The sequence below is a fragment of the Canis lupus genome, chromosome 2, assembly GCF_003254725.2.
Source record: "Canis lupus dingo isolate Sandy chromosome 2, ASM325472v2, whole genome shotgun sequence".
Lineage (NCBI taxonomy): Eukaryota > Metazoa > Chordata > Mammalia > Carnivora > Canidae > Canis > Canis lupus.
In genome coordinates, this window is record NC_064244.1 from 65,362,694 (window position 1) to 65,387,392 (window position 24,699).

General features: G+C 45.9%; 1 protein-coding gene and 1 long non-coding RNA gene across 3 annotated transcripts in view; one reads left to right on the top strand and one right to left on the bottom strand.

Moving 5' to 3' along the window:
- Nucleotides 1–24,699, top strand: part of LOC112660253 (ATP-binding cassette sub-family C member 12) — a 162,288-nt gene that overhangs the window by 34,354 nt on the left and 103,235 nt on the right. Inside the window, exons 13-23 of one of the 2 annotated variants that reach the window (XM_035714028.2) lie at nt 2,138–2,262; nt 3,961–4,033; nt 5,825–6,028; nt 7,449–7,583; nt 7,668–7,764; nt 9,283–9,372; nt 11,952–12,055; nt 14,975–15,172; nt 18,746–18,972; nt 19,469–19,606; nt 20,857–21,043. In XM_035714028.2, coding sequence (XP_035569921.1) covers nt 2,138–2,262; nt 3,961–4,033; nt 5,825–6,028; nt 7,449–7,583; nt 7,668–7,764; nt 9,283–9,372; nt 11,952–12,055; nt 14,975–15,172; nt 18,746–18,972; nt 19,469–19,606; nt 20,857–21,043 — 1,578 coding nt within the window. The remainder of the gene's footprint in view (nt 1–2,137; nt 2,263–3,960; nt 4,034–5,824; nt 6,029–7,448; nt 7,584–7,667; nt 7,765–9,282; nt 9,373–11,951; nt 12,056–14,974; nt 15,173–18,745; nt 18,973–19,468; nt 19,607–20,856; nt 21,044–24,699) is intronic. The other variant, XM_049098184.1, reaches the window with a different exon arrangement.
- LOC118354141 (uncharacterized) lies at nt 7,340–9,451 on the bottom strand. The gene is made up of 2 exons (XR_004814153.1): nt 9,105–9,451; nt 7,340–7,495 (listed from the first exon to the last, which is right to left on the bottom strand). It is a non-coding gene; the product is annotated as an uncharacterized LOC118354141 (long non-coding RNA).

Genomic DNA, 24,699 nt, shown 5'->3' on the forward strand with positions numbered 1-24,699 from the left:
ATTGTCTTACTTGCACTCCAGCACTAGAATTTATGTGTCTACTGGGTGCCCCTGCCCTTGAGATCTGAACCCTACAATTCCATGGTCAATGGATATTCTTTTTTTTTTTAATATTTTATTTATTTCTTAGAGAGAGAGAGAGAGAGAGAAAGCACGAGGAGCAAGGGGAGGGACAGAGGCAGAGGGAGAAGCAGACTCCCCGCTGAGCAGGGAGCCTGATGGTGGGCTCAATCCCAGGACCCTGAGATCATGACATGAACCGAAGGCCGACTCTTAACCGATTAAGCCACCCCAGCACCGGTCAGTGAGGTCTGCATCGTCTGCAGCCAGGCTCAGCACACCCTTTCTCCAGTTTCCAACAATCCCCAACTTGTTCCCTCCAAACAATTGAGGTCATATTGCACATCCCTCACTGAACAACACCTTAAAACAGCCGTGATACCTGGGGTGCATTTATGGCCACCTCCCTAAGGGAGTTCTCATCAGCACTTCCCCACTCAGCCCCAGCCTTACCCAGTCCTGGGCTTCTCTCTCTGCCCCTTCCTTTCTTTGCCTGTCATCCCTCTCTCCCATGCTGTTGGGAGAATTAGAAGGTTCTTCCTTTATCCAGCTCTTCCCTCAGCTCTTTCTCCCAAATATTATAGCCAAACTCATCACCTCCTTGAAATGTGGTCATAATGTCCATAGACCTCTTTCTCGACAGCTCATTTCTTCATGCTCCACATGTGATGGCCTTGCTCTAACTTCTTGGTAACTGGGAAGATAGATTCTACTTTTACAAAAATAGAAAACAGTTTGAATAGTACTTACATCTCAGGCCCTGTGCCCTGGCTTCTCATTTTTTCCTTCAACCTGAAAACGAGGCACATGGGGAAGGCACAGCCATTATGGCCAGTTTATAGATGAGCAGATGAAGTTCAGAGAGCTGACTTGCCCAGGGTCACACAACAGGTGAGGGAGGAGCCAGGGTTAAAACCCAGGTCCACGTGGTGTCAGAGCTTTTTTTTCCCATAGCAAAGTCTCCTAGAAGCCTCCATCCAAGGCCACCTTTCTGTGTGGCTAGTGGTTTGTCAGTTTCCTCTTGAAATAAATAGTCACTGTCCATCTAATAAAGGACAAACAAAAAGATGTTATTACAAAATATTGTTCTTATTAATTAAAGCCTGGCTCCAAATCCGAAGCAGGAAGCATATGGAATTATAAAGAGGAAGGGGCACAAGACGATGAGGTCCAATGCTGGGGTGGTAGGGATGGAGGTTATAGCCGTGTGTGTGTGTGTGTGTGTGTGTGTGTGTGTGTGTGTGTGTGTGTGTTTTCTTAAATTCTTTTTTAAATTTTATTTATTTATGATAGTCACAGAGAGAGAGAGAGGCAGAGACACAGGCAGAGGGAGAAGCAGGCTCCATGCACTGGGAGCCCGACGTGGGATTCGATCCCGGGTCTCCAGGATTGCACCCTGGGCCAAAGGCAGGCGCCAAACCGCTGCGCCACCCAGGGATCCCTCTTAAATTTATCAAACAGAAAAGCAGGATGACACTAAAGACCCATATACCCACCACCTAGATTCAACAGCTGATAGCATTTGCATTTTTGCCACATTTGTGTAGAAACACATTTTGTAGAACTATTTTAAATTACAGAGATTATGAGGCATTTCCCACTTATTACTTCATCATGACATCCCCAAAATAAGCACATTTCCCCATCTGTGCGCAATGACATCATCACACCTAAAAACATTGGTAACGATTCTGTTGGTATCCAGGAATGGTCAGAGATGACCTGGAACTTTCTGTCTCACTGTGAAGAACATAGAGGCACCACTTGCTAGAGAATGGGGCTGGGGAAATAAAAGAAAGAAAAAGTATGAGGTGTCTTCAGTGCAGACCTGGGATTCAAGTCATAGGAGGAACTGGTTTAGCTCCGGCTGCTGCCCCATGTTCCCAGGACCATCCCTGGACTCACTGGTAGGCCTGGCAGGACCATGTTAAAAGTCCCATTTACACAGGAAAGTCCCCAGGATCCTAGAGGGTAGACCCCCTACCCTAGAGGGTAGTCCTCGGGCCCTGTGGCTGCTGAGCTAGGCAGGGTCCACCCCTGTTCTGCTCATTCTGAGGCTGGACTCACTCTGCTGCAGATGCACTTGCTGGAGGGCTCAGTGGGAGTGCATGGAAGCCTGGCTTATGTCCCTCAGCAGGCCTGGATCATAGGGGGTAACGTCAGGGAGAACATCCTCATGGGACGCCAGTATGACAAGGCCCGGTAAGTTTCTTGGAGGGTCCAGGAGGGACACAGCTGCATGGGGCTGCTTGGGGGAGGGATCCCCTGCTGCTAATAGTAATTTGACAACCGCTAACACTTGCTGTGTGCTCATTTATATGCATCCACGTATTTTCTCCTCACTGTGAAAGAAAGATCATTATCCTATCCATTTTCTAGAAGAGTCTCCAAGAGCTGAGGCCTCCAAAAGTTAAATGATCTAAAGCCACAGAGCTTGGAGGTTATGACAGAACCACGATTTGAACCCCATTGTTGTCAGAAACTTCATGCTTAGCTGTTAGATGAGTCAAAATATTCTTCCCCCTCTAAAAACATTACTTTCAAACTTCATTTGTATTCATTAATGCCCCACCTCTAAGTCAAAAGGTGAAACGAATGGGGTGATGAGGTTGCACGATGTAGAAGAAAACAGTTTGGATTCGTGGTCCAAACTGGTGGGCCGTCTGCCACCATCCTTGCCTTTTGTGCCCTCTCCCTCCCAGGGTCCGGGGTTAACCTGCTTGAGATATGCACTTGCAAGTCATGAGTGAAGTCTATTCAGTGGAGAATCCACAAAAGCTGCCCTGAATGCTACAGTTGTGCTTCCAACTCTGGCGGACCCTGGCCTCCATTGACCATTTGCTTGATTTTGGCAATCTTCCCCCAGCAGCAACACTGGGAGATGTGTAGATGCATGGACTGGCCACCTCCACCTGGTTGTCCTGTGGGCTCTTCCTTGTCAGGTCAAACACCAGCTCAAGAGCACTCTGCTCACCCATCTTGCCTGCTTTTTCCCCAACTTGTCCATCTCAGTTTACTGGCATCATTGGACTGTGTGTCCCAGCAAACCCAATGCCTCCTGCTCTGATACTTCTCATCTAATTGGTCACCCATCTTGGACAACTCTATCTCCTAAATAAGTCTCGTCTTTCTCTCTTCTTCTCCAATCTCTGCTGCCAGGTCTTGCCTGTGATCTCCTGCTTGACTTGTTCCCACGTGACCTTGGCTCCCTCTCTCCGGTTTCTCCTGCTCTGTTCCTGCCTCCAGAAACATAGCTCTCGTCATTGTTCTGCTTTCAGACTGATACAACTCATTGGGCAGTTTTGAAGTGTCCGGTCAGAAATAAAAATGCACCAATTCTTAGATTTAGCACTACTAGGAATTTAACGCATAGATAGGGTCACCATGGACACAAAGGCCAATATACAAAAGTATTCATACTACACATTGTTCATAGCAGCAAAAGGCTAGAAACAACCCTAGTGTCCATCACAGGAACACTGGTTAAATAATTTATGTTGCAGCTATATAATGAAATACTGTGGTGCCATGAAAACAAAACAAACCTATACATGCTGCACACAGATGCATACAACCACGTTATTTCTGAATGAATACCTAAGAAACTATAATAGTGGCTGCTTCTGAGGAAAGCCACTGAGTCCAAAATGAGGGAGACTTGCTTTTCATTATGCCTTTTTGTTGCTGTTGCTCTGTTCTAATATTTACTTAATGCATGTATTAGATTAAAAGAAATGAAGGAAAGAAGGAAATGCAAAAATCCTCCAGTGCTTTATGATTGAACACAGGATCAAGTCCAAATTTCTCAGCATGGAACCCAAGACCTTTCTCTTCCCAACTTGGCAAGGTTAGGGGGCCTGCGGCTGGGCCTCTTGTTTGTCAGTTCTCCGTCCTTTGCAGGTACCTCCAGGTGCTCCATTGCTGCTCCCTGAACCACGACCTGGAAATTCTGCCCTTTGGAGACATGACAGAGGTGAGTGGGAGGTGAGGGTCCCCCATCTCTGTTGCGATGGTGCCTTTGTAATGGTTCTTTGGGGTCCTCAGGCTACCTTCCTGGGTAGGTAGAGGAGGGAATTTGGCTATTTCCCCAAAGCAGCCCATGAAGCCTCAAAGCCTTCCCTACTCGGAGAGGGAACTGGGGCTTATCTCCTATGGATAGCTGGCAAAGAGCCTACCTTACCTCGCAAGCATGGGGAGCTGACCTCAAACTCCTTTTGGAGCAAAGCCCTCGAGACCTGTGAAGATGAGAAACCTCCCATCCATCCCCCTCTTGTGTCCTCTCCCCTGTCCCGCCCTGCCCCCTCTGGCCAGCTCTTCCTTTGCCAGTGGGAGCAGTAGCCAAGGCTTTCCAGCAGCAATGTGATTCACATTTTCTTGATAATTCACCATCTTTCACATCTGTAGCCACCTTTAATCTACATAAGACCTTTGTAAGATAAAAGCAATATTGTTGTCTTATTTATTACTTATTTTCTCAGTCTGCGGAGCACTTAGCAGATGCAAAAGACTATTGTAGCAACTTGAATGCATTGTCTTAGGCAAACCCCTCAGGTAATTCTAGGAGGTCTAGGAGGTCACTGCTTCTATTACCCTTCTTTTAAAGGTGAGTCTGTAAACCCTTGAGGGCAGAGAACTCAGTTATCTTGTTCAGGGTTATCTCTTCAGCAGGAAGGAGAAAGTGTGGTCCATAGAATGGCATCAAGGAGTATGGACTTCATCATGCTTGAAGTTTAGATGAGCTGATACATACAAAGTGCTGTGAACATGCCCAGCTAGAGTGGGTGTCAGCTCATCATGAGAGCATAGCAGGCACTTAGTAAGCATCTGTGGAGTGAGGAAGTAACTCCTGACATAAGGCGTCATGTAGGATAGTCCTTCCCATGACAGCAACAATAGAGCCTCTTCCAGCCATTGCCCCCCTGTCCTGTTGAGTGGCTGTATGTCCTACAGTCTTAGACAGTGAGGTCTGGTGGTCCTGCAGGTCGATGGTCACTGTCAACAGATTTAAAACCCAAATAAAAAGAACATGAGAGACTCCTAACTTTGGGAAACGAACTAGGGGTGGTGGAAGGGGAGGTGGGCGGGGGGGGGGATGACTGGGTGATGGGCACTGAGGGAGGCATTTGATGGGATGAGCACTGGGTGTTATTCTATATGTTGGCAAATTGAACACCAGTAAAAAATAAATTTATAAAAACCAAAAAATAAATAAAATAAAATAAAACCCAAATAAGATGTAAGGAGGTTCTCTTTCTTAGAAATGATTTTTTAAAAATCTAAACTGCTAAAGTTTTAAAATGCCACTTAAGAAGTTGACAGACAGGGCAACCCAGGTGCCTCAGTGGTTTAGCGCTGCCTTCAGCCCAGGGCCTGATCCTGGAGACCCTGGATTGAGTCCCACGTCGGGCTCCCTGCACGGAGCCTGCTTCTCCCTCTGCCTGTGTCTCTGCTTCTCTCTCTTTGTGTCTGTCATGAATAAATAAATAAAATCTTAAAAAAATAAAAGAAGTTGACAGACAGGTTTAGAAATATTGTATCTAATTATGAGTTATAAAATTTTAATTAACTGAAAATCATTTTTTTCATTCCTTACTAAGCAAATTTTGAAAAATATTTTTTTGAATACTGGGGGTGCCAAATCATTAGATGACCAGGAGGGTGCACCGAGGGGGTTCAGGCTGTCACATCTGGACACCTGGGTGGTTTGAGCACTCCTCACCGGTCTCATCCTCTAGACACAGTGCCTTTGACTGCCTATTTGCAGATTGGGGAGCGGGGCCTCAACCTCTCTGGGGGGCAGAAGCAGAGGATCAGCCTGGCGCGTGCCGTCTACTCTGACCGCGAGCTCTATCTGCTGGATGACCCCCTGTCTGCTGTGGACACCCACGTGGGGAAGCACATCTTTGAGGAGTGCATTAAGAAGATGCTCAGTGGGAAGACCATCATTCTGGTGACCCACCAGCTGCAGGTAACCACCCTTTCAGGGCTCTGGCCATGACCGATGGCTAACGTAGATCCTCATGTTTCTGCTATTGATTCAGTAATAACTTCACAGCAGCCACCCCTTCATCTCAGACTAGACCTCAACATTTGAGGGGGGCATTATAAAAAACCTGATCTCTTCTGTTTCTATGTGGAGAGGACAGGCTGGTAAAAGATTTCTGTGGCTGGTAAATATTGAAGCCATATTTTAAGGTCTTTTTCGAGATTTTATGGGTTGGCTGCTCTTTTAAAGTTAGGGAAAAAAAGAAGAAAAACTTTCAGAGAATTCTCAAAGTCTCTGATGACATGCAGTGACATATGGGGGCTGTCTCTCATAATGCCTTTACCCAAGTATTTCCGTATTAGGTTTTGGCCTCAAGACAGTATTATTACTTATCCCTCTCCTTCCATTTTGGCCTATTTTGGGGGTACAAAATATTTCAGACATAAAAACAGTTTATAAAATAATCTAATGAAAATCCATCCATCTACCACCCAGATGACGCCCTTGAACATGGATCCCTCTCGGATTGCATTCAGCTTCCTGCTTCCTTCACTTTGCTGTTTGTCATTCTCATGCAGGTCTCCATAACCTTACGACATGTGTATGAATCTCTAGACTTGATAAAGTGTCCTTTTGCATATTTTAAAGCTTTATATAATTGATAGTTTGCTTTCTGTGACTTTCTGTAATTTGCTTATTTCACTCAACATTGTATTTTTGAGCTCTTCCATGTTGGTATGTGCAACTTGATTTAATTCTCACTGGTATAGCATTCCAGTATCTGAATAGAACAGAATTTATTCTCCTACGATGTACATCTAGGTTGTTTCCCATTTTTCACTTTTACAAAAAAATGCTTTGGCATACTTCTTTTCATAGGTGTCTTTTTTTTTTTAAGATTTTATTTATTGATTTGAGATAGAGAAGGAAAGAGAGCCAGCAGAAGGAGAGGGAGAAGCAGGCTCTCTGCTGAGCATGGAGCCCAATGTGGGGCTCCATCTCAGGACCCTATATCATGACCTGAGCCATAGGCAGACACGTAACTGACTGAGGCACCCAGGCACCTTTTGTATGTATCTTTATACATGTTTGCGAGTTTTGGGGGGTAGAGTTTTAGGAGTCCAATTGTTAGTTCAAAATTCTTAAATATTTAATTTTACTAGATATTATCAAGTTGTTTTCCCAAGTATTTGCACTAGACTACAACACCCCCTACCCTTTATGAGAGTTCCCTATACCTCCAGTCATCACCAGCACTTACGCAATGTTTTAAGATTTTTGTAAGCCTGGGGATATAAAATAATATTTTATTATGATTTAAGTTTGTATTTTCCTGTTGAATGATGAAGTTGAATATCTTTTTGTATGCTTACTGAACACCTTATTTCTTCTGACTCTTTAGTACTTAGCACTTTGTGACCAGATCATTTTCTTAGAAGATGGGAAAATCTGTGAAAAAGGAATTCACAGTGAATTAATACAGAAAAAAGGGCGATATGCCCAACTCATCCAGAAGATGCTTGGAAAAGCCACACAGGTGATTTCCACCTCACCCCATCCCACCCTTGCTACCCACAGAGAGGAGCATCTCTTGCATTCATGGCATGTGTTTTCTTCCCAGGACAAACTGCAGGACACAGTAGAGACAGCAGAAGACCCTCAGGGGCAAGGGCAGGCCTGGACCACCTGCCAGGAAGAAATTCTTCATGAAAATGATGGTAATGGTGCTGGGGAACAGGGAGAGAACATTTGCCTGCCTGCCTGTCCAGAAGTCCTAGTATTTCCTCCTGGACCCCAGATGGGGCCCTGTCCCTCACTGTCCAGGTTCCTAGACATCACATACACAGGTTACAGATCCATGTAGTTGAGGGCCGCGGGGCATGAACTGTGCTGGTTAGGAGGCCTGAGGATCCTAGAAGTGAATGCTGTGGGGGCAGAACTGAGGGTGTGTAGAGGCAAAGGCAGGGTGTGGTAGCTTAAGCCTGGAGTGGCATAAATTTAACTTAAGGCTGCTAGACAGTCATTCATTACATGTTTGTTGAAAGTAAATGTTGAAAACCAAGGTATTAGAAATCAGAAATGAATTGGGCCCAGTCTCGGATATCCAGAAGCTCGGGCCTTGATCTTTTCCGAGACAGGGCAGCAGGGCAGAAAGACCTCCATTTTTAAAGCAAGACAGTTCTGGAATTGAATTCCAGCTCTGCTGCTTACAAAGCTGTGTGACCTTGGCCAAGCAACATAACCTCTCTAAACCCTCATTTGCAAAAGTGAAGCTAATAGTGCTTACTCTGCAGGGTCATAGTGGAGATAAGATGAGGTCAGTTGGAGGGAGGCCTTAGGACAATGCCTAGCATATTGGAGGCTCCTGTCAGAAAACATTTTGGGCGGAAAAATAATTGGAAGGAACAGGTATATAGGTCACAGAATGAAAGGAAAAGTTGAAGAAGCAGGCCTCAGCAATTTTAGGGTGTAAGTATTAGGAACAGGTGCAAAATCTTTTTGAGGAAAACCTACTCCATATATTTTTCATCCTAGTGTGATTTCCCTTAAGATTCAAATTCTAGGAAGAGGGCCCTCTTCCCCAGGAGAAATTAGGGTTTAGTAGAAGAAGGAGAGCTGCGGATAGGGACAACCACGCCCCCCCAGAGTGCTGCTTCCTGTTGTTGCCTTTGTCATTAGCAGCATCTGCTGGTACTTCCCAGGTGCTGGTTTCCCTGCTCCACTCTAGGATAAGTCTGTCTGAGCTAGTGTATAGTTGTTTTCAGAAGCATATTGCTGCAAAGCATGTTACTAACCATCTATATAGGCCTGCCAGCTGCCAGATAAGGAAATAGAGAGGTTAAGTGATTTGCCTGAGATTGCACAGTATTGTAATGACCATTCTGGAACCCAGTTTTCTGGTCTCAGATCATTGCTTTCTTCATTCTCTCCTGCTGCCTTTCACAACCCATCATGTTCTTGGGCACCCCAGCAACCCTTCCTCCCCCCCCTCACCAGAGTTACTGAATGGCTGGGGATGGAACCCCTGCCCAGGCTCTGAAGTCCAGGTCAGAGTTACCTTCAGCAGAGTCTTCCACGGAAACATGCGGGTTAGAGTCGGACTTGGGTGGGGCTCTGCAGCTGGAAGGTGAGGAAGCTGGTAAACGGTGGAAGTCAGGGACAGAGGGCTTTGCAAAAGCTCTTCTTGCAAACGATTGAGAAGCACATCATTTCCTTCTTCTCTTACTCTGATCCAGTGCTGGAGAATCAGCTCACAAGAAAGGAGATGATGGAAGAAGGGTCTCTAGGATGGAGAGTCTACCACCATTACATCCGGGCAAGTGGAGGTACGGTGGGCCAGCTGCCATCTGGGCCCAGCACTCTCTCTCTGACTGGCCCTGCCCCCGAAACTGGGTCAGGCTGGAATGTGTGCAGTCATGTGAGATAGAGAGGCACTGGGGAGTCATGCCAATCGTGGGTTTGACTTGCACAATTCCAATCTCAGCCCGTCAACTATAGTGACTCACCACCATAGTCCATGCTGGAAGTTAAGTTTCACGTTGTGTTAAAATGTACCTGGGATTTATTTTGATCAGGATGGTAAGACATGCAGACATGGAAATTATTGTCACAAAGGAAGATGTTTATGTTCATAGATCCCTAGAAACAGGAGACACAGCTTGCCATGCAGGGCCATACAGGGAAGCACCAGGTTGATCAGGAGGCAGAGGGAAGGGAGAAGATAGCCAGGAGCCCTTATTGGGGGTTTTGTGGGAAGGAGTGAGTAAGGCAGGGTAGGTATGCTGAGTAACCTTAGGATTATATAGTTTGAATAAGTCTGGGGGGTGCTGCGCTATACAAGTGGTCCCTAGTTATCTGGCACCTGGCCCTGGGATGATGTAGGGCAGGAATATTGGCTTGCTGCATGAATTTCATGAGGAGGTGGTTGGGAGTATGGGCTGTGGATTGGTTGGTTTGTTTAACACAGATGTGCTCACAGGAAGTCATTTGCTGTTTCTAGGGATTAGTTGGCCCCGGGAAGCACAGCCTCCCCAGGATCAAGGCCCCAATTGCCACAGCATCAAGAATGTAGGAAATACAGACATAGTCTGTTCAGTACTGTTTATTTAAGTGGTGTTCAAGCTGTAAGTCCTGACCCACTAGTGGGTTGTGAAATCACTTGAGTGGAGTATAAGCAGCCCTGAAAGGAGAAAAATAGAATAGAATAGAAAATATCTGTATGCATTTCATATATTGACATTGGTGAAGCTTTTATTCTGGTATACATTAAAATACATTTCTCAGGCGATGGGAGCTAGAAGTTTCAAAGCTAATGGTTTACTAAAGGGCATATGTTACCGAATTCATATAAATATAACTGTTCAATGTTATAAACACGACTGAGTATATGATACTGTACTTTTAAATAAATTTAAGAGATTTTTGAAAGTAACTCAAATTCCTTGTCAACGTTTTACTTTTGATTGACTTTGGAACCCAACCCTGCGTGAGGTGTATCTTCTTTCTACCTGTCTAGGGGAGGAAGGGGTAGGCTGTGCATAGATCACCATCCCTACCCCTTCTACCATGGGCACTCCTGCAGGGCATAATAGTGTCTAGCCAGAATGGGGAACAGAAAATGCTTGTGAATGAGTGAATGAATCCAGCAACCAATTGATCTGTATTTACAAAGTACCTATTATGGACCAGGCACTGTGCTAAGCAGACTCTGGAGGGAAAGGGGGTATAAAGGCATCTAAGAGCCAACCGTGGAATCTAGCTGGAGAATTATGACATTCGCATTTACCATGTAGCAGGAAAGATCTCCATGGCCAGGCATAGTCTCACATGTCATCAAAGAAGAGATGGCCCATGAGTGGAACTTAAGAGGGGTTGAATTCAAGAGAAGGAATAAGGGTGGGCTGCCTGGCTGACTCAGTTGGTAGAGCATGCAACTCTGGATCTCAGGGTTGTAAGTTTGAGTTCTACATTGGATATAGAGATTACTTAAAAGATAAAATCTTAAAAAAATATATGGGTGTGGCTCACAGACTGGATAGGTGGGTAGAGTGCTAGAGCAAGGGACAGATGCTGAAAGAGGGGACGCTTTGGATTTTCCCATCCTTGACTTTTTTGAATCCAAGCTCTACTACATAACACCTCTATGACCTTGGACATGTTTCTTCCTCTCTTGGAGACCCAATAAACAAGGTTAGGAATAACTAACTAAAAAATAAATATCCATGTTTAGTACTATGCCTGGCACATAGTATATAATAGTCCTACCACATAAAAGGTAGTTATTGTGGGGCACCCAGGTGCTTAGTCAAGTGTCTGACTTAAGAACAGGTCATGATCTCAGGGTCCTGGGATCAAGCCCTGCATTGGGCTCTGGATCAGCACAGAGTCTGCTTGTCCCTCTGCCCTTTCCCCCTCTCATGTTCTCTCTCCCCCAATAAATAAATAAAGTCTTTTAAAAAGGTAGCTATTATTATCTTGAAGATTGAATTATCAGGACCCACATAAGGGGGACTACTCTAGAATACTGCTTTTGTGCCAGGCACTGGGTTGGGTATTTGGTATACATTATTGCCTATCATCTTAAGGGTGACCCCATGTAGCTAGAATGACTACCATTACCATTTCATAGGTAAAGAAGTGGAATGTCACTGACATTTGATACTTTGCCCAGGCTAACATAGCCTGCAAGTAGTAGAGTCCCAGGATTTGACTCTTGAGCTTTCTAACCTTGGAAACCAGCCCTTTCCAGTCCTTCAAGGCATCCAAGGTATGTGTAGGTCAGGGAGATGCAAGGGCTTGCAATGACTGGGAGACAGAGGCCCTATCCTTCTTGATGGTTACATATTAGCCATTGCTGTTTACCTTCTTGTGACACCTGTGTGTCACCCTTCCTCTCCCTCCCCAGGTTACATGGTGTTTGCCATTGTTTTCTTTCTCATGATGGGGATCATCTTCCTCACGACCTTCAACTTCTGGTGGCTGAGCTATTGGCTGGAGCAGGGCTCAGGGGTAAGTGTTACAGTGGGAGTGGGGTGTGTTTCTGTGGGCTGGTATGGAGTGGGGCAGCTTCTTACTTCGTGGGCCCCATAAAGATCAGATTATAGGTTGTGGAACCCCATAACAGGTCCAGAGCTTGCCATTACCAAATTAACAAGTGGAAGAGCTCTAAAGAAGACTTCTGAGAGCTGGAACATGGTAGGGCTCCCTCCCAGCTCTGGTCCCCTGTGTTCACAGAATGAGTGGCCATAAGTGCTGTCTCATCAGGAGAAAACCAAGAGGTTTCTGTCCCCAAACCAGTCCTCAAGAATGCATTACATTCCACCTTGGTGATTTTGCCTTTTCACTTTGCTTTATTTAAAATGTGCATCTGCATTTCTTGTTGGGGGCAAAGAGGCCACATCAAATATAAGCATAGCTGGTGTTAGTAAAAACAAGGAAGAAACATTTTACTCAGTTACTACCGTGTCAGGGAAATTGCCAAGAGCCATTCTGATTTGGGCCTTTTGAATGCACAGTTGATGTGGGCATTTTAAAAAGAGAATGAACGTGAGGGCTCAGTAGATTCAGAGAAATGAAACTTACCAAGGGTTGGTGGGTGTGAATGTGATGAGCTCAGGGGTCCACTAGCTGACAGTTATCAAAGTTAGGACCCTAATCTTCCGCAGAGACAGAGGCCCTATCCTTCCTGATGGTTACATGTCAAAGTCACGGTTTCTAGGTCCTAGGAAGAGATGCTTTGAGTTGTAAGAGCTACATATTCACAGCTATGTGCACTTTTTAGTAGGTGCTCTGAGAAAGGGAGCATGCCATCAGGTGTTGGCTAGAACAAGTGGTAACTTTTCCTGGTGGTGGTTGAACTTCCTCAGGCAGGCATTTTGATGGGGGGCAGGGGCTGGGGTCCTCCTATGGACATGCTTTGAGCTGCTAGAAGCCATGCTAAAGTTTGGTTAAGTTTTTTAGTGCAGGGATTTGGAAGGAGTCATCCTGTGTTGAGAAACCTGCAGTTTTCAGCTGTTATGTGCCTGGTTAATTCATTAATCTTTGCAACCACATTCGGAGATAGGCACTATCTCCATTTTACAGAAGAAACTGTGCTTAGAGAAGAAAATAACCTGCCCTGGGATGTGAAGTTCCCTGGTGGGACTTGAACTTGGTATTCTGATTCCAAGCCATGTTTGCCCAGAGGTCTGCTTGGTTAACCTTTGGGTTATGTGTCAGGCAGGGTTTGGTCCAGAAAACAGAAGCCACTTGAAGGATTTATAGCTTCCAAAGATTCAATATAGGAATTAGAGGCTACCCAGTCATTGGAAGAGCTCCAGCGACCCCAGCAGTGGGTAGCTCTAAAGTGGCTGATTATCAGAAGGATGCCTGCAAGTCCCTGGCCAAACTTCATGTGCCACCTACATGTCCACAGTTGCCACCAGCGTATGATGGCTTCTTCTATTTCAGCTTTGAGATTTCCTGAGACTGCCTCTCTTTGTGAAAATCTAACACCTGAGACCATGCTGGCAGGAGTCTGGGAAATCAAGTTCCCAAGCTCTCCCTTGCATCATAGTGAGGAATGTAGAAGCACCAGGAATGATGCCGGGTGATAATCTAGCACAAGTTTCTTTTTCTTTTTTCTTTTTTTTAGCACAAATTTCTAACACCAAAGAGTGAATTTATCAAGTCATTTTCTACCCTGGCAGAAGAAAATAGGCTCATTAGAAATCAGGCTTCCTTGTGACAAAGATGCATTGAAAGAAGGACGAAAAGAAGTCATTCAGGGAGCTGAGTTTAGAACAATCAGGGTAGAGTGAGTGGTGCAGTGGGGAGAAGAGCTGCAGTCAGGGAGACAGACTAGTTTGCCTGCTGTATAGTGGCAGGACAGACAGACAATGAGGGCCTAATCCAGGGCAAGGCAGTGAGAAGAGAGAGGGAGGGAAAAGCAAAAGCACCAAGCAGGGAGGTTTGCACATATAGTTTCACCCTGCACCAGCTACTGAGTGTAAATGTGGCTCCAGGAAGAAGGATTTTCTCTCCCCATTGAATTTCACTCTGAATTCAGTTTTTAAAAAAATTCGATCTGACTCCCCAAAGAAAGAAAACTCAGTTTTCCTCTATTCCCACACAATGCAATATGCAGTTTTCTCTAACTCTCTGGACACCATCTGTGTGTCCTACAATTCCGACATGACATGGAGTGAATGCAGTCCCACAAGACTATCTGTGCTTCAAATACTAATCATAACTCTGGACCTCCTGTACTTCTGGCAGACCAGCTATCTGTTGGGGGTTCCAATGACCCCCTTTTAGGATTTGATCATTTGCTGGAATGGTTCACAGAACTCAGGGAATACCATGGTACCAGCTTTTTGGAAGGGATATAGTAAAGGATACAGATGAATGGCCGGATGAAGCAGTACATAGGGTAAGATCAGGAAGGGCTCTGAGTGCAGGAGCTTCTGTCTCTGTGGAGTTGGGGTGCACAACCCTCCTGGCATGTGGATGTGTTCATCAACCTAGAAGGTCTCTGAACCCCACACTTTAGGGATTTTATGGTGGCTTCATCACATAGGCATGATCAATTATTAATTCAATCTCCAGCTCCACTCCCCGTGCAGACAGTGGGGGGTGGAGTTGAAAGTTCCAAACTTCTACTCATGGTTTGGTCTTTCTGAAGACCAGTTCTCCATCCTGCAGCTATCTAGTCCCCTCCCCCCACCAGCCATCTCAGTAGCTACAAAAAGACACTCTAATTGCTCCAGAGACTCCAAGGGTCTTAGAAGTTCTTATGTCAGGAACCATAGTCAAAGGCCAAATATTAGAACAAAAGATGCTCCCAGTACCCCATCACTTAGGAAATTACAGGGATTTTAGGAGCTTTGTGCCAGAAATGGGGAACAAAACCAACTATTTCTTAACAAACCACACTGTTTTTTCTTGAAGACCAATAGCAGCCAAGAGAACAACGGAACTACTGCAGACCCAGGTGACATACTGGACAACCCTCAGCTGCTGTGTTATCAACTGGTGTATGGACTCAGTGTCCTGCTACTAATCTGCATAGGTGTCTGCTTCTCGGGGTTTTTCGCCAAGATCACAAGGAAAGCATCCTCAGCATTGCACAATGAGCTCCTCAACAAGGTATGGCCTGGGCATGGCTGAGGCCACAGGCTTGCCCAGTTTTCTTTTTCATTTTCTTTTTTTTTTTTAAATTGCTAGACTATTTTTTTGAGCAGTTTTTAAGAAAAATTGAGTTGAAAGTACAGAGTGAGATGAGATGTGTCCCTCACCAATCCCCCAGTTTCTCCTGTTATTAACATGTTGCATTAGCGTGGGATGTTTATTACAACTGATGAGCCAATATCAATACATTTATTATTATTATTATTATTAGTAGTAGTAGTATTATCTAAAGTCCATGGTTCACATTAAGGTTCACTGTTTGCATTATACATTCTATGGGTTTGGACACACATATATTGACATGTATCTGCCATAAAGACTCATATAGAAAGTTTCACTGCCCTAAAAGTCCTCTTTGCTCTACCTATTCATCCCTCCCTCCCCCTCAAATCCTGACAACTGCTTATCTTTCTTACTGTCTCCAAAGTTTTGCCCTTTCCAGAATGTCATATAGTTGCAAGTGTACACTGGGCTACTAGGTGGGTGGGAGCAGGCCACAGAAGGAGCTGGGGGCATAGAAGCTCTCCCACTGCTAGCAGGATGATTCTAAAAGCTTAGTGTCTTGCTGGAGGGTCAATGGTCACACCAATGCTTGTCTCTATTGGCTGAGCACTGTCACATACAGAGTTGCTTCTAATTGTTCTGGGTTCTTTTTGAAGTGGTCCTATGATCCTTATTTTACATATGAGAGGACTGAGATCCTTGTGTGTTATGGTGAGAATATGTTTTGGTTAAAATACCAAATCGTCTGCGATATCACACTGTCTCCTGGAAATGTCATGGTTCTCCCCCTCACCGGATGTTACTATGTGCAGGTACTGGGTGGGCATTGGGCAGTGGGTAATGAAAAATGCAGGTATGGTTCAGACCATCATGGCCTTATAGTATATTGAGGAAGATTGATGAGGAAACAGGCTGTTGTAACATAGTGTGGAAAATTACCCACTGGATGGGAACCCATGGGTTCCTAAGAACCTAACAGGCACCTAATCCCAGCATGTGGGTGGTGGGGGGAAGGGTGGGAGTCCAAGAAGCCTTCTTGGAGGAAGGGACCCCTCTGCTATGAGCTGAAGGAAGAGTTGAAGCACTTTAGCCAACTTAAATTAGGAAGTGAAGAGAGAGCATTTCTGGGGAACTGAATGGAATCTAGGAGGACAGGTACTCAGAGGGGTAGAACAGGGATTTTCATGAGCATTCTTGGGAGGTGAGGAGAACATCCATCATTCCTTGTAGACTGAATGCAAACTGTATTGACATTAAGTATTTCAATGTGGGGAACATGAGTTGGAGGCATTTCCCCACACCTCACACCTCACATAAAGCAGCAGGCTTCTGGAACCAGACAGCAAGAGAGGAATATTCTCCCTGAGGCCAGCCACTGTTTACTACCTTTACTATGACTTCTTAGATTCTGACTCTGCACTCCAAGATTCTGGAAATATGCCTCAAAGTGATAATTCCTATTTTATTATTTTTTTCAAGTTTTTGTTCCCATTAGAAAATATGCTTCGTATTTACAATATGTTTCTTTTTGTAGTTCTTTTATAGCTTCATTGCTTTTAAATTTGCCTTTGTACTTATAAATATTCACAGTGAAGGACAAACCTCTGAGATAATGGGCTCAACTACAAACAACAAACTGCAAAAACAGATTATTTTGACACTTATGGGGCACCAGAAGCCCTGTCTCCATGTCCCCACCATCTGTCCCTAAAGTCCTGAGTGATGGTAGGCTCTCACAAAGACGGCTGACTCGCCTGCAGCCCAGGGTGTGATCCTGGAGACCCGGGATCAAGTCCCAGGTCGGGCTCCTTGCATGGAGCCTGCTTCGTCTCTGCTGCCTCTCTCTCTCTCTCTCTCTCTCTCTCTCTGTGTGTGTGTCTCGTGAATAAATAAAATAAAAAATCTTTAAAAAAAAAGAAAAGAAAAATAGTATACACCTAAAACTAATATTGCACTGTATGTTAACTACCCGGAATTTAATTAAAAACTTAAAACAAACAAACAAACAAACAAACAAAGACGGCTGACTCACCACAGCTGAACTGCATCCTGCTCCTGTGCACCTCTCTCCCTGCACCACCATCTCCACCACCACCCCTGCCCCCGTGAGTGCTCAGAGTCCTGGAGGGGATGATTGTGACTTCTTCAAGTGACTGTGACCGTTCTTGTTCCTTTTGCTTATGCATTTCACAAAAAGATTCTGGAGAGAAGATGAAAGGTAATTTAGAGGCAGAGAGAGTGAGGAAGCTCATCCATCACGTGCCTCTCCCAACCTCACTGCCTCCCCTCCCACCTGACAGCGGGAACATGAACATGAACTGCACTTGGTCAGCAGTGCCCGGGCATTTGCAATGAGAACTGCTGTAAGGGGCACTTGGTGACTCTAATAATTACTATTTATTGATAATCAAAATGCACTTTCCTTCCCCCACTTTCATTCCTTCCTTTGTTTTTGGCTTTAATAGATACAATTAACTTCTATTTATGTCTTTTTCTTGTATTACAGCTTGAGAAATACATAGGGAAATGAAAGTGGTCCATTGGTCAGCAGCTCAGTGCCACAAACCTTTAAGAAATGACTTCTGTAAAGAGCGTGGCTGTGCTGGGGCAGGGGGAGGTCAGGGAGCCCTGGGAGGTCTGGTCACAGTTTTGCCATTAACTACTTTGGTACCTTGGGCAGATTACTGAGCAGCCTTCCCTTGTCTGGCCTTCAGTTTCCTCTTCTGTAAAATGAGCACACCGAACTAGATGCTTTCATTAGAGTCCTTGTAGTGTGAAATGTTCTTTGATTGCCAAAGGGTCTTCTGTCCGCTGCTTAAGAGACCAAGTTAGGACACCACCTTCAAGAAGGGGTGGTCATGCTTAAATTCTACCCAAGACACCAAATAATATGAAATCGCAGTGGAGCTGCTGCTACTAATCTTGGGCAATCCTGGAAAATGGTCCCATCTGTAGAAAATAATCAGAGCTAGTTTTAATGGAATGCTAATTAGGAGACAGAAACTGTTCTGAGACTTTCAGTGTATTACCCCTTCCTTCCTTTCTTCCCTCCCTCCCTCTTTCCCTTCCTCCCTTCCCTCCTTCCCTCCCTCCCTTCCTTCCTTCCTTCCTTCCTTCCTTCCTTCCTTCCTTCCTTCCTTCCAGTTTTATTAAGATATGATTCACATATTCATAAAACTCACCCTTTTAAGTTGTACAACTCAGAGGTTTTAGCCTATTTGCAGAGGTGTGCAATCTTCACCACGACCACAATGGGGTTGTTATCAACCCCATTTTACAAATGAAGACATTGAGATTCAGAAGGGTTAAGTAACTTATGCCCAAAGTCACACAGCAGTGGGTAGAGGAACCCAGGCAGATAGACTGTGGAGCTCTTGCTTTTCACCATCGCTCTCCACCACCTCCCCAGCACACCCCTTAGGCAGCATCCTGCACATATTCAGAGCCTAAGGGCAACTGACATCTTCCTCAAGTCCCAGAGCAAGGAGGGCAGCTAGCTGTTGATCTGGGTTGCTTTTGTCTCTGCAGGTTTCTTGCAGCCCCATGAGCTTCTTTGACACAACCCCAACAGGCCGACTCCTGAACTGCTTTGCGGGGGACTTGGATGCCATGGACCAGTTGTTGCCTGTTGTTGCTGAAGAGTTTCTGCTCCTGTCTTTGATGGTGGTCGCTATCCTGTTGGCTGTCAGTGTGCTGTCTCCATACATTCTGTTGATGGGAGTCATATTATTTACTCTTTGCCTTATTTTTTTTTCGTAAGTAGGTTCTTTCTGCTTGTGAGCTGGGTCTGTGACTTGGGATACAAGGCTGGAATCTAGGTAGAACTGAGTGGTCCCTGAGGTTGATGGCCCAGGTCACTCCCTCTCATTCTTCTTCTTCTTCTTCTTTCTTCTTTTTTCTTTCTTCTTTCTTCTTTCTTCTTTCTTCTTCTTCTTCTTCTTCTTCTTCTTCTTCTTCTTCTTCTTCTTCTTCTTCTTCTCGTCCTTCTCCTTTCTTCTTCTTCTTCTTCTTCTTCTTCTTCTTCTTTTTTAAAAAGATTTTACTTATTTAGTTGAGAGAGAGAGAGAGAGAGGAGAGCACAAGTGAGAGGAGGGGCAGAGGTTGAGAGAATCTCAAGTGGACTCCTTGCTGAGCAGGGACCCCGATACAGGACTCAATCCCAGGATCCCATGATCATGGCCTGAGCTGGAGGCAGACGTTTAACCAAATGAGCCACCCAAGTGCCCCAACTCCCTCTCATTCTTGATGCAGGATGTTTAAGGCACCCATCAACGTGTTCAAGAGGCTGGAGAACTACAGCCGCTCCCCTCTGTTCTCCCACATTCTCACCACTCTTCAGGGCCTGAGCTCCATCCATGTCTATGGAAAAGCTGAAGACTTCATCAGCGAGTGAGTCCTGCTGCTGGCGTCTGAGGAGGTTGGGGCTGTGGGGATGGTGGGAGGCAGGAAGGTAAGCAACGATCCATCAGGGAATAGTGTCCTCCTCCCATTGTTTTATTCCTGATCCTCCAGGACCTCATCTGTGAGATAATGCTAATAGGAATAGCAAGGGTAAGTTCTATGGAAAATATCTGTAAAACTTAAAGACCTGTGGCATTGTGTATACGTCTTAATATAATTATTAGTAAGAAGTATGGCTGGGTCAGCGCTTCTTGCATGGTTCTTTTTCTTTCACTTCCAAATAGGTATCTAATTTTAATAAAATACAAGGAACGATAGCTTTCTAAATAACAGAATTTCCTTCACTATTCATACCTATAGATTTGCCTTCTAAATGTTTGCTGAAGCCAACAGAAACATCCTATGATTGCTGCTGAGGCTTCATTGTGTCATGTGAACTTACTCATTTGTAAACATCAATCATACATGGTCTGCACCAAACCATAAGATGCTCAGTCTGGTGGAAGACAGGAGACAGAGACACAGTTTTGTGATAATACAGGGTTGAATATGATCAACAGCGTAGGAGAAAAGCAGATAAAAGGCCATAAGAGTTCAGAGGGAAAAGAAGTGGCCTGCAGCTGGGGGTGGGGCAGGGGGTGACATGGCATCTGAGCTGAGGCTCAAAGCCTGATAACACTTGAGGAGACAATGGGTGTTTGGTTAACTGGAATATTGGACGAGCCATGGCACTAGCTCTCCCAGCAGTGTTGAGCACTCAAGGATTGTGCAGATGCTGAGACTGGGGGCATCCTGGAGTGATGCAGTCACTCAGCTACCAGGTGCTCAGCACCCACTGGGAAGATGGCAGCGAATAAGACAGACAGAGCCCTCACTCTGACATGGATAGATAATGGGAAGGGGTTGCTTCCCTTCACCCACTCATGAATCCTGGCATTTATTCATTCTCATTGGCCCCATTAGGGAACTTACCCTAATTGATGATGGACCAATCATCAAGAAATCATCATGAAAGAGCCTGTCTTGATAGGCCTTAAGTCAGTCGGAGCCTACTCCTCCATCTGAGGTCAGGTCAACTCCATGGCTGAGGAAGGGAAGAGAGGCAGGGAGGAAACCCCTGAAGAAAAACCAGGTTCCTTTGGTTGGAGTGGGGAGCTGGATTCTAGGGAAGCAACCTGTGTCCACTCCCACAGAACTCTGGGTCAGACAAGCACATGTGGTTTTCCTTTCTTTCTGAGGTTTAAGAGGCTGACTGATGCGCATAATAACTACCTGTTGATGTTCCTGTCATCCTTGCGATGGATATCACTGAGGCTGGAGATCACGACCAACCTGCTGGCCTTCGCTGTGACTTTGTTCGTGGCTTTTGGCATTTCCTCTGCCCCTTATTCTTATAAAGCCATGGCTATCAGCCTCATTCTCCAGGTGAGGGAGGTGAGGGGGCTTGGCTTGCGGGCCTGGGCAGACCCGGGGTGGTCATGGGACTTTGATGATTCCTTGGGTCTTGGACCATTTGTGATCTTATGAATTATGTGCGTGGTCTTCTGAATCTGCTGCTCTCCTCTGTTTCCCTGCCACTCTGAACTGGGCAGTCTGTACTGAAAGCTATTTAATGGATTCATGGATTCTTAAAATGTCAGGACTGCCTAGAGCCCACAGGCAGCTAAGTCCAACCCTCTTATTGTGCAGATGGGTAATTGAAACCCAGAGAGGGAAGGAGTTATCTGAATGGATAGAGCACAGAGCCAGGGTAAGGATACTGACCTCCTGGTTTCCTGGCTGGTATCTTTTCATCTTACTCTTCATGCCTGGATTCAGCTGTCAGACGTCCGTGAGATATCTAAGGAGGTATCTAGCCCTTCCCTTGGAACAGGTCTTCTCAGGCTTTAAATTGCACATGATTTGAAGCAGAGCGCTTGGCCCCAGCCTTGGAGGCTAACTTGGCCTGGGCCCCTGTGCTGCTGACAGGATGACCATGCTCCGGAACATAGCCTCGGGGACTCAGAATCAAGTCCTGGTTAGGCTAGATCTTGGAATCAAATGTTAAAAACAGGTCATCTAGTAGATTGTGATTTATCAGTCTGCAAACTTCCTGGCAAGAGTTCCTCCTGGCCCAGCTCACTGGGGTGTGGGAGGGTCCAGCTGGCTGAGGTTCATGTCTACAGGGTCATTCCTGTGCAAGGGCTAGCCATGGAGTGCAGTGAGGCCAGAGGCTATGGTTCTGCAGCACCTCAGGGAACCCTGGCTGCACAATTCCAGGGCACCCCTCCCCCAGGAGGTACTCATTAGCTGCCTTCTCTGCAGTTGGGTGGCTTTGTTTCTAACCGACTTTGGATCTCAAGTGCCCCAATGCTGAGGCATTTTTTTTGGGTCTGCAAAGGGGCTCTGTCTTGCTCCTCGGTGAGCCCCTACAGCAGACACATGTTTGCATATACATACAATCCTGTATACGCACAGCCCTGCCTGCATGTGCAGAGCCTTCTGAGGACACACAGGCCACGCAGATTTCTGTGCAGTGCTCGCACTTGCAGTCAGCTGACCAGGGCAGTAAGATGGAATTTCCCAGACACTGATGCTGAGCCAGCACTCTGCTAGGCACTTGCTGTGCTTTCTTGCATTGAATTCTTACCACATTCCATAAGCTACAGTGAAGTGGTTAAGATCGTGTGGTTTAGAATGTGGGTTCAAGCCAGGCTCTGCCCATTATTAACTGTGTGACTCTGGGGAAGTCTCTTACCCTCCTCGTGCATGGGATTCCTCATTTTGTGAGAAAAGAGATAATCAAAGTTCTAAGATTATGGATTTGTGAGGCATATGTGTAAGGATGAGGGTTAATGCAGGTTAAACACCTAGAATAGCGTTTGGCCCAGAATAAATGCTCAATAAATGTTAGCTGTTACTGTTCCTGGTTTACAGATAGGAGACCAGAGCTCTAGAATTCAGTAGCTTGCCCTGGTTCCCAGAGCTGGTGAGAGATAGGTTTGTCCTAGTGGGTCACACTCATCTTCTCTCTCTTCCTCCCTCTCTCTGACACACACACACACACACACACGCACGCACACACACACACATGCAGGCATGTACACATACAAGCACATGCATGCATATACCAGTACAGAATTGCCCCTAAACCTTCCAAAACTCTAGGCAAAGGCACCAAAGTGGTATGATAGGGGATTGGGAGTCACTAGGGCCAGAAATCCCTCTAGGTTGCCACGTGACATGGGCCAGGGGGCAAAGATCGGGGCAAGATTGTCATGTGCTAGCATAGGCAAGGGGGTGGGAGCTCATCTCTCCCAGGGTACACTGTGCATGAGACACATCTCAAAGGTCTCCCTAGCTTCTTTGACTACAGAAAACTCATGACAAACTCTGCTGGAGGCCTGACTGTTTCAAAAAGACCCTGGGCTTATTCTTTTTTTCTCCATGTCTGTGTCTCAAGGTAGCAACCCTGATGCCTCCTCCCCTCTGCCCGAGCCCCCTGCTATCTACCTTCTACATTCTCACCAGAGTGATCTTCAGTTATGGTTTTCCTCATGCCCCTGCCTTGTTTAGAGCCCCCAGAGATTCCTTGTCTCCTTATGCCAGATCCAGGCTATGGTCCCTGCCTTCAGGCTCCTCACATCTGGTCCCATGACCCAAGCATGCATCTATCCTCTGGTCACACTGCTGCCTCACTGACCTTTGCATGCACTCTCAATGCAACTATGTTCAAGCTTTGGGAGGTGGGAATCATACTCAATGTTGCTTTGCAACCCTAAGAGGTATAATTAATAGAGATGCTTCTGGCTGCAAGCCAGCAAACCATAGAATCAATTCAAAATGGTCTTGGCCATCTGGGGACGTGTTATGTGATGCATCTAGAAGCCTTGGGTAGTCTCTTCTCTGTTAGTTAATTTAGTGACCTAGCATGAACCCATGACCATTTTATCTTTTGGCCCTGGCATCCACAGCCTGGCTTCATCCTCAAAGTTGTTTGCTCAAAGTCACAAAATGGCTGCTGCAGCCCCAGGCAACACATCCTCACCCAATAACCACCAAAGGTTAAAAAGAAGAGAACTTTCTCCTGTGCCCCATTTTAAGAACAAGGAGCAGTTTCCCAGAATACTCCTGACTCCTCCTCATGCTTCATTGGCCAGAATTGTATCATGGCTCACACCTAAATCCACTATTGACAAGAGGAGTGGATTGACATGATTGTTTTGAACTAGCCACGCCTCCCTGGAGCACCAGGCTGCCAGACACCCAAGCGAGTCTAATGGGGGGACGTGCTATCAAGGAAGAAAGAAGGGACCGCCTACTGACTAGGCAACCAGCCATGTCTGATACACTTACTGGAGGAAAGGCGGTCTCCCCGGCTTCTTTTTCCCCAGTTACTGTCATTTCATGATGGCATCCACCTTCTCTGAATTCTAAAGGGCTTTCCTTCCCCTTCCCACACTCTTTGCTCTAGGAATAGCCAAATGGTGTGCAAGACCCTGAATATATCCTGCTACCTCTTACTTTCGGGCCTTGTCCCCTCTATAGGGAATGCCCTTCTCCACCCATTTTTAACCTGCTAAATCCCACCTCTCCTTAAAAATGAAACTTCTGTGCCAACTGCTACACTGGTTCTTCCCTGTGGCCCTTGTCTGGGTAACTGTTGTGTGGGCTCTAATGGTGCTCCGTGTTGCCTCCCGTTGTGGAGCACATCCTTCTGTGCTGGCATTCTCTATTGACCCATCTGTCTCCCACCTGCCTGGGGGCTCCTTGAGGGCAGGGTCTGGGTCTGTTGCACTTTTGGGCACAGATCCTGGCCTGGCACCTGGCAGATAGCCCTCAAGGAATGTGTTAAACAAATGTATTCTGAACTTCTGCCCAGCACCCTGTGTGTGATCTGTTTGCCAACATCTTGGGCCAGGGGGATGGAAAGTGTAAAGATTGGGGTCCCTGTCCCCACAACACTTCCAGGGTCCAGGTGATTCTATGTGTCATTTCTTCTTTCGGTCCTCAGGGTCCTCCTCTTTGGTGCCTCCAATTTCTGAGAGTCCCTGATATTCCTCTGAGCCTGGGTTTCCCTGAAGGCAGGGCCTAAACAAGGA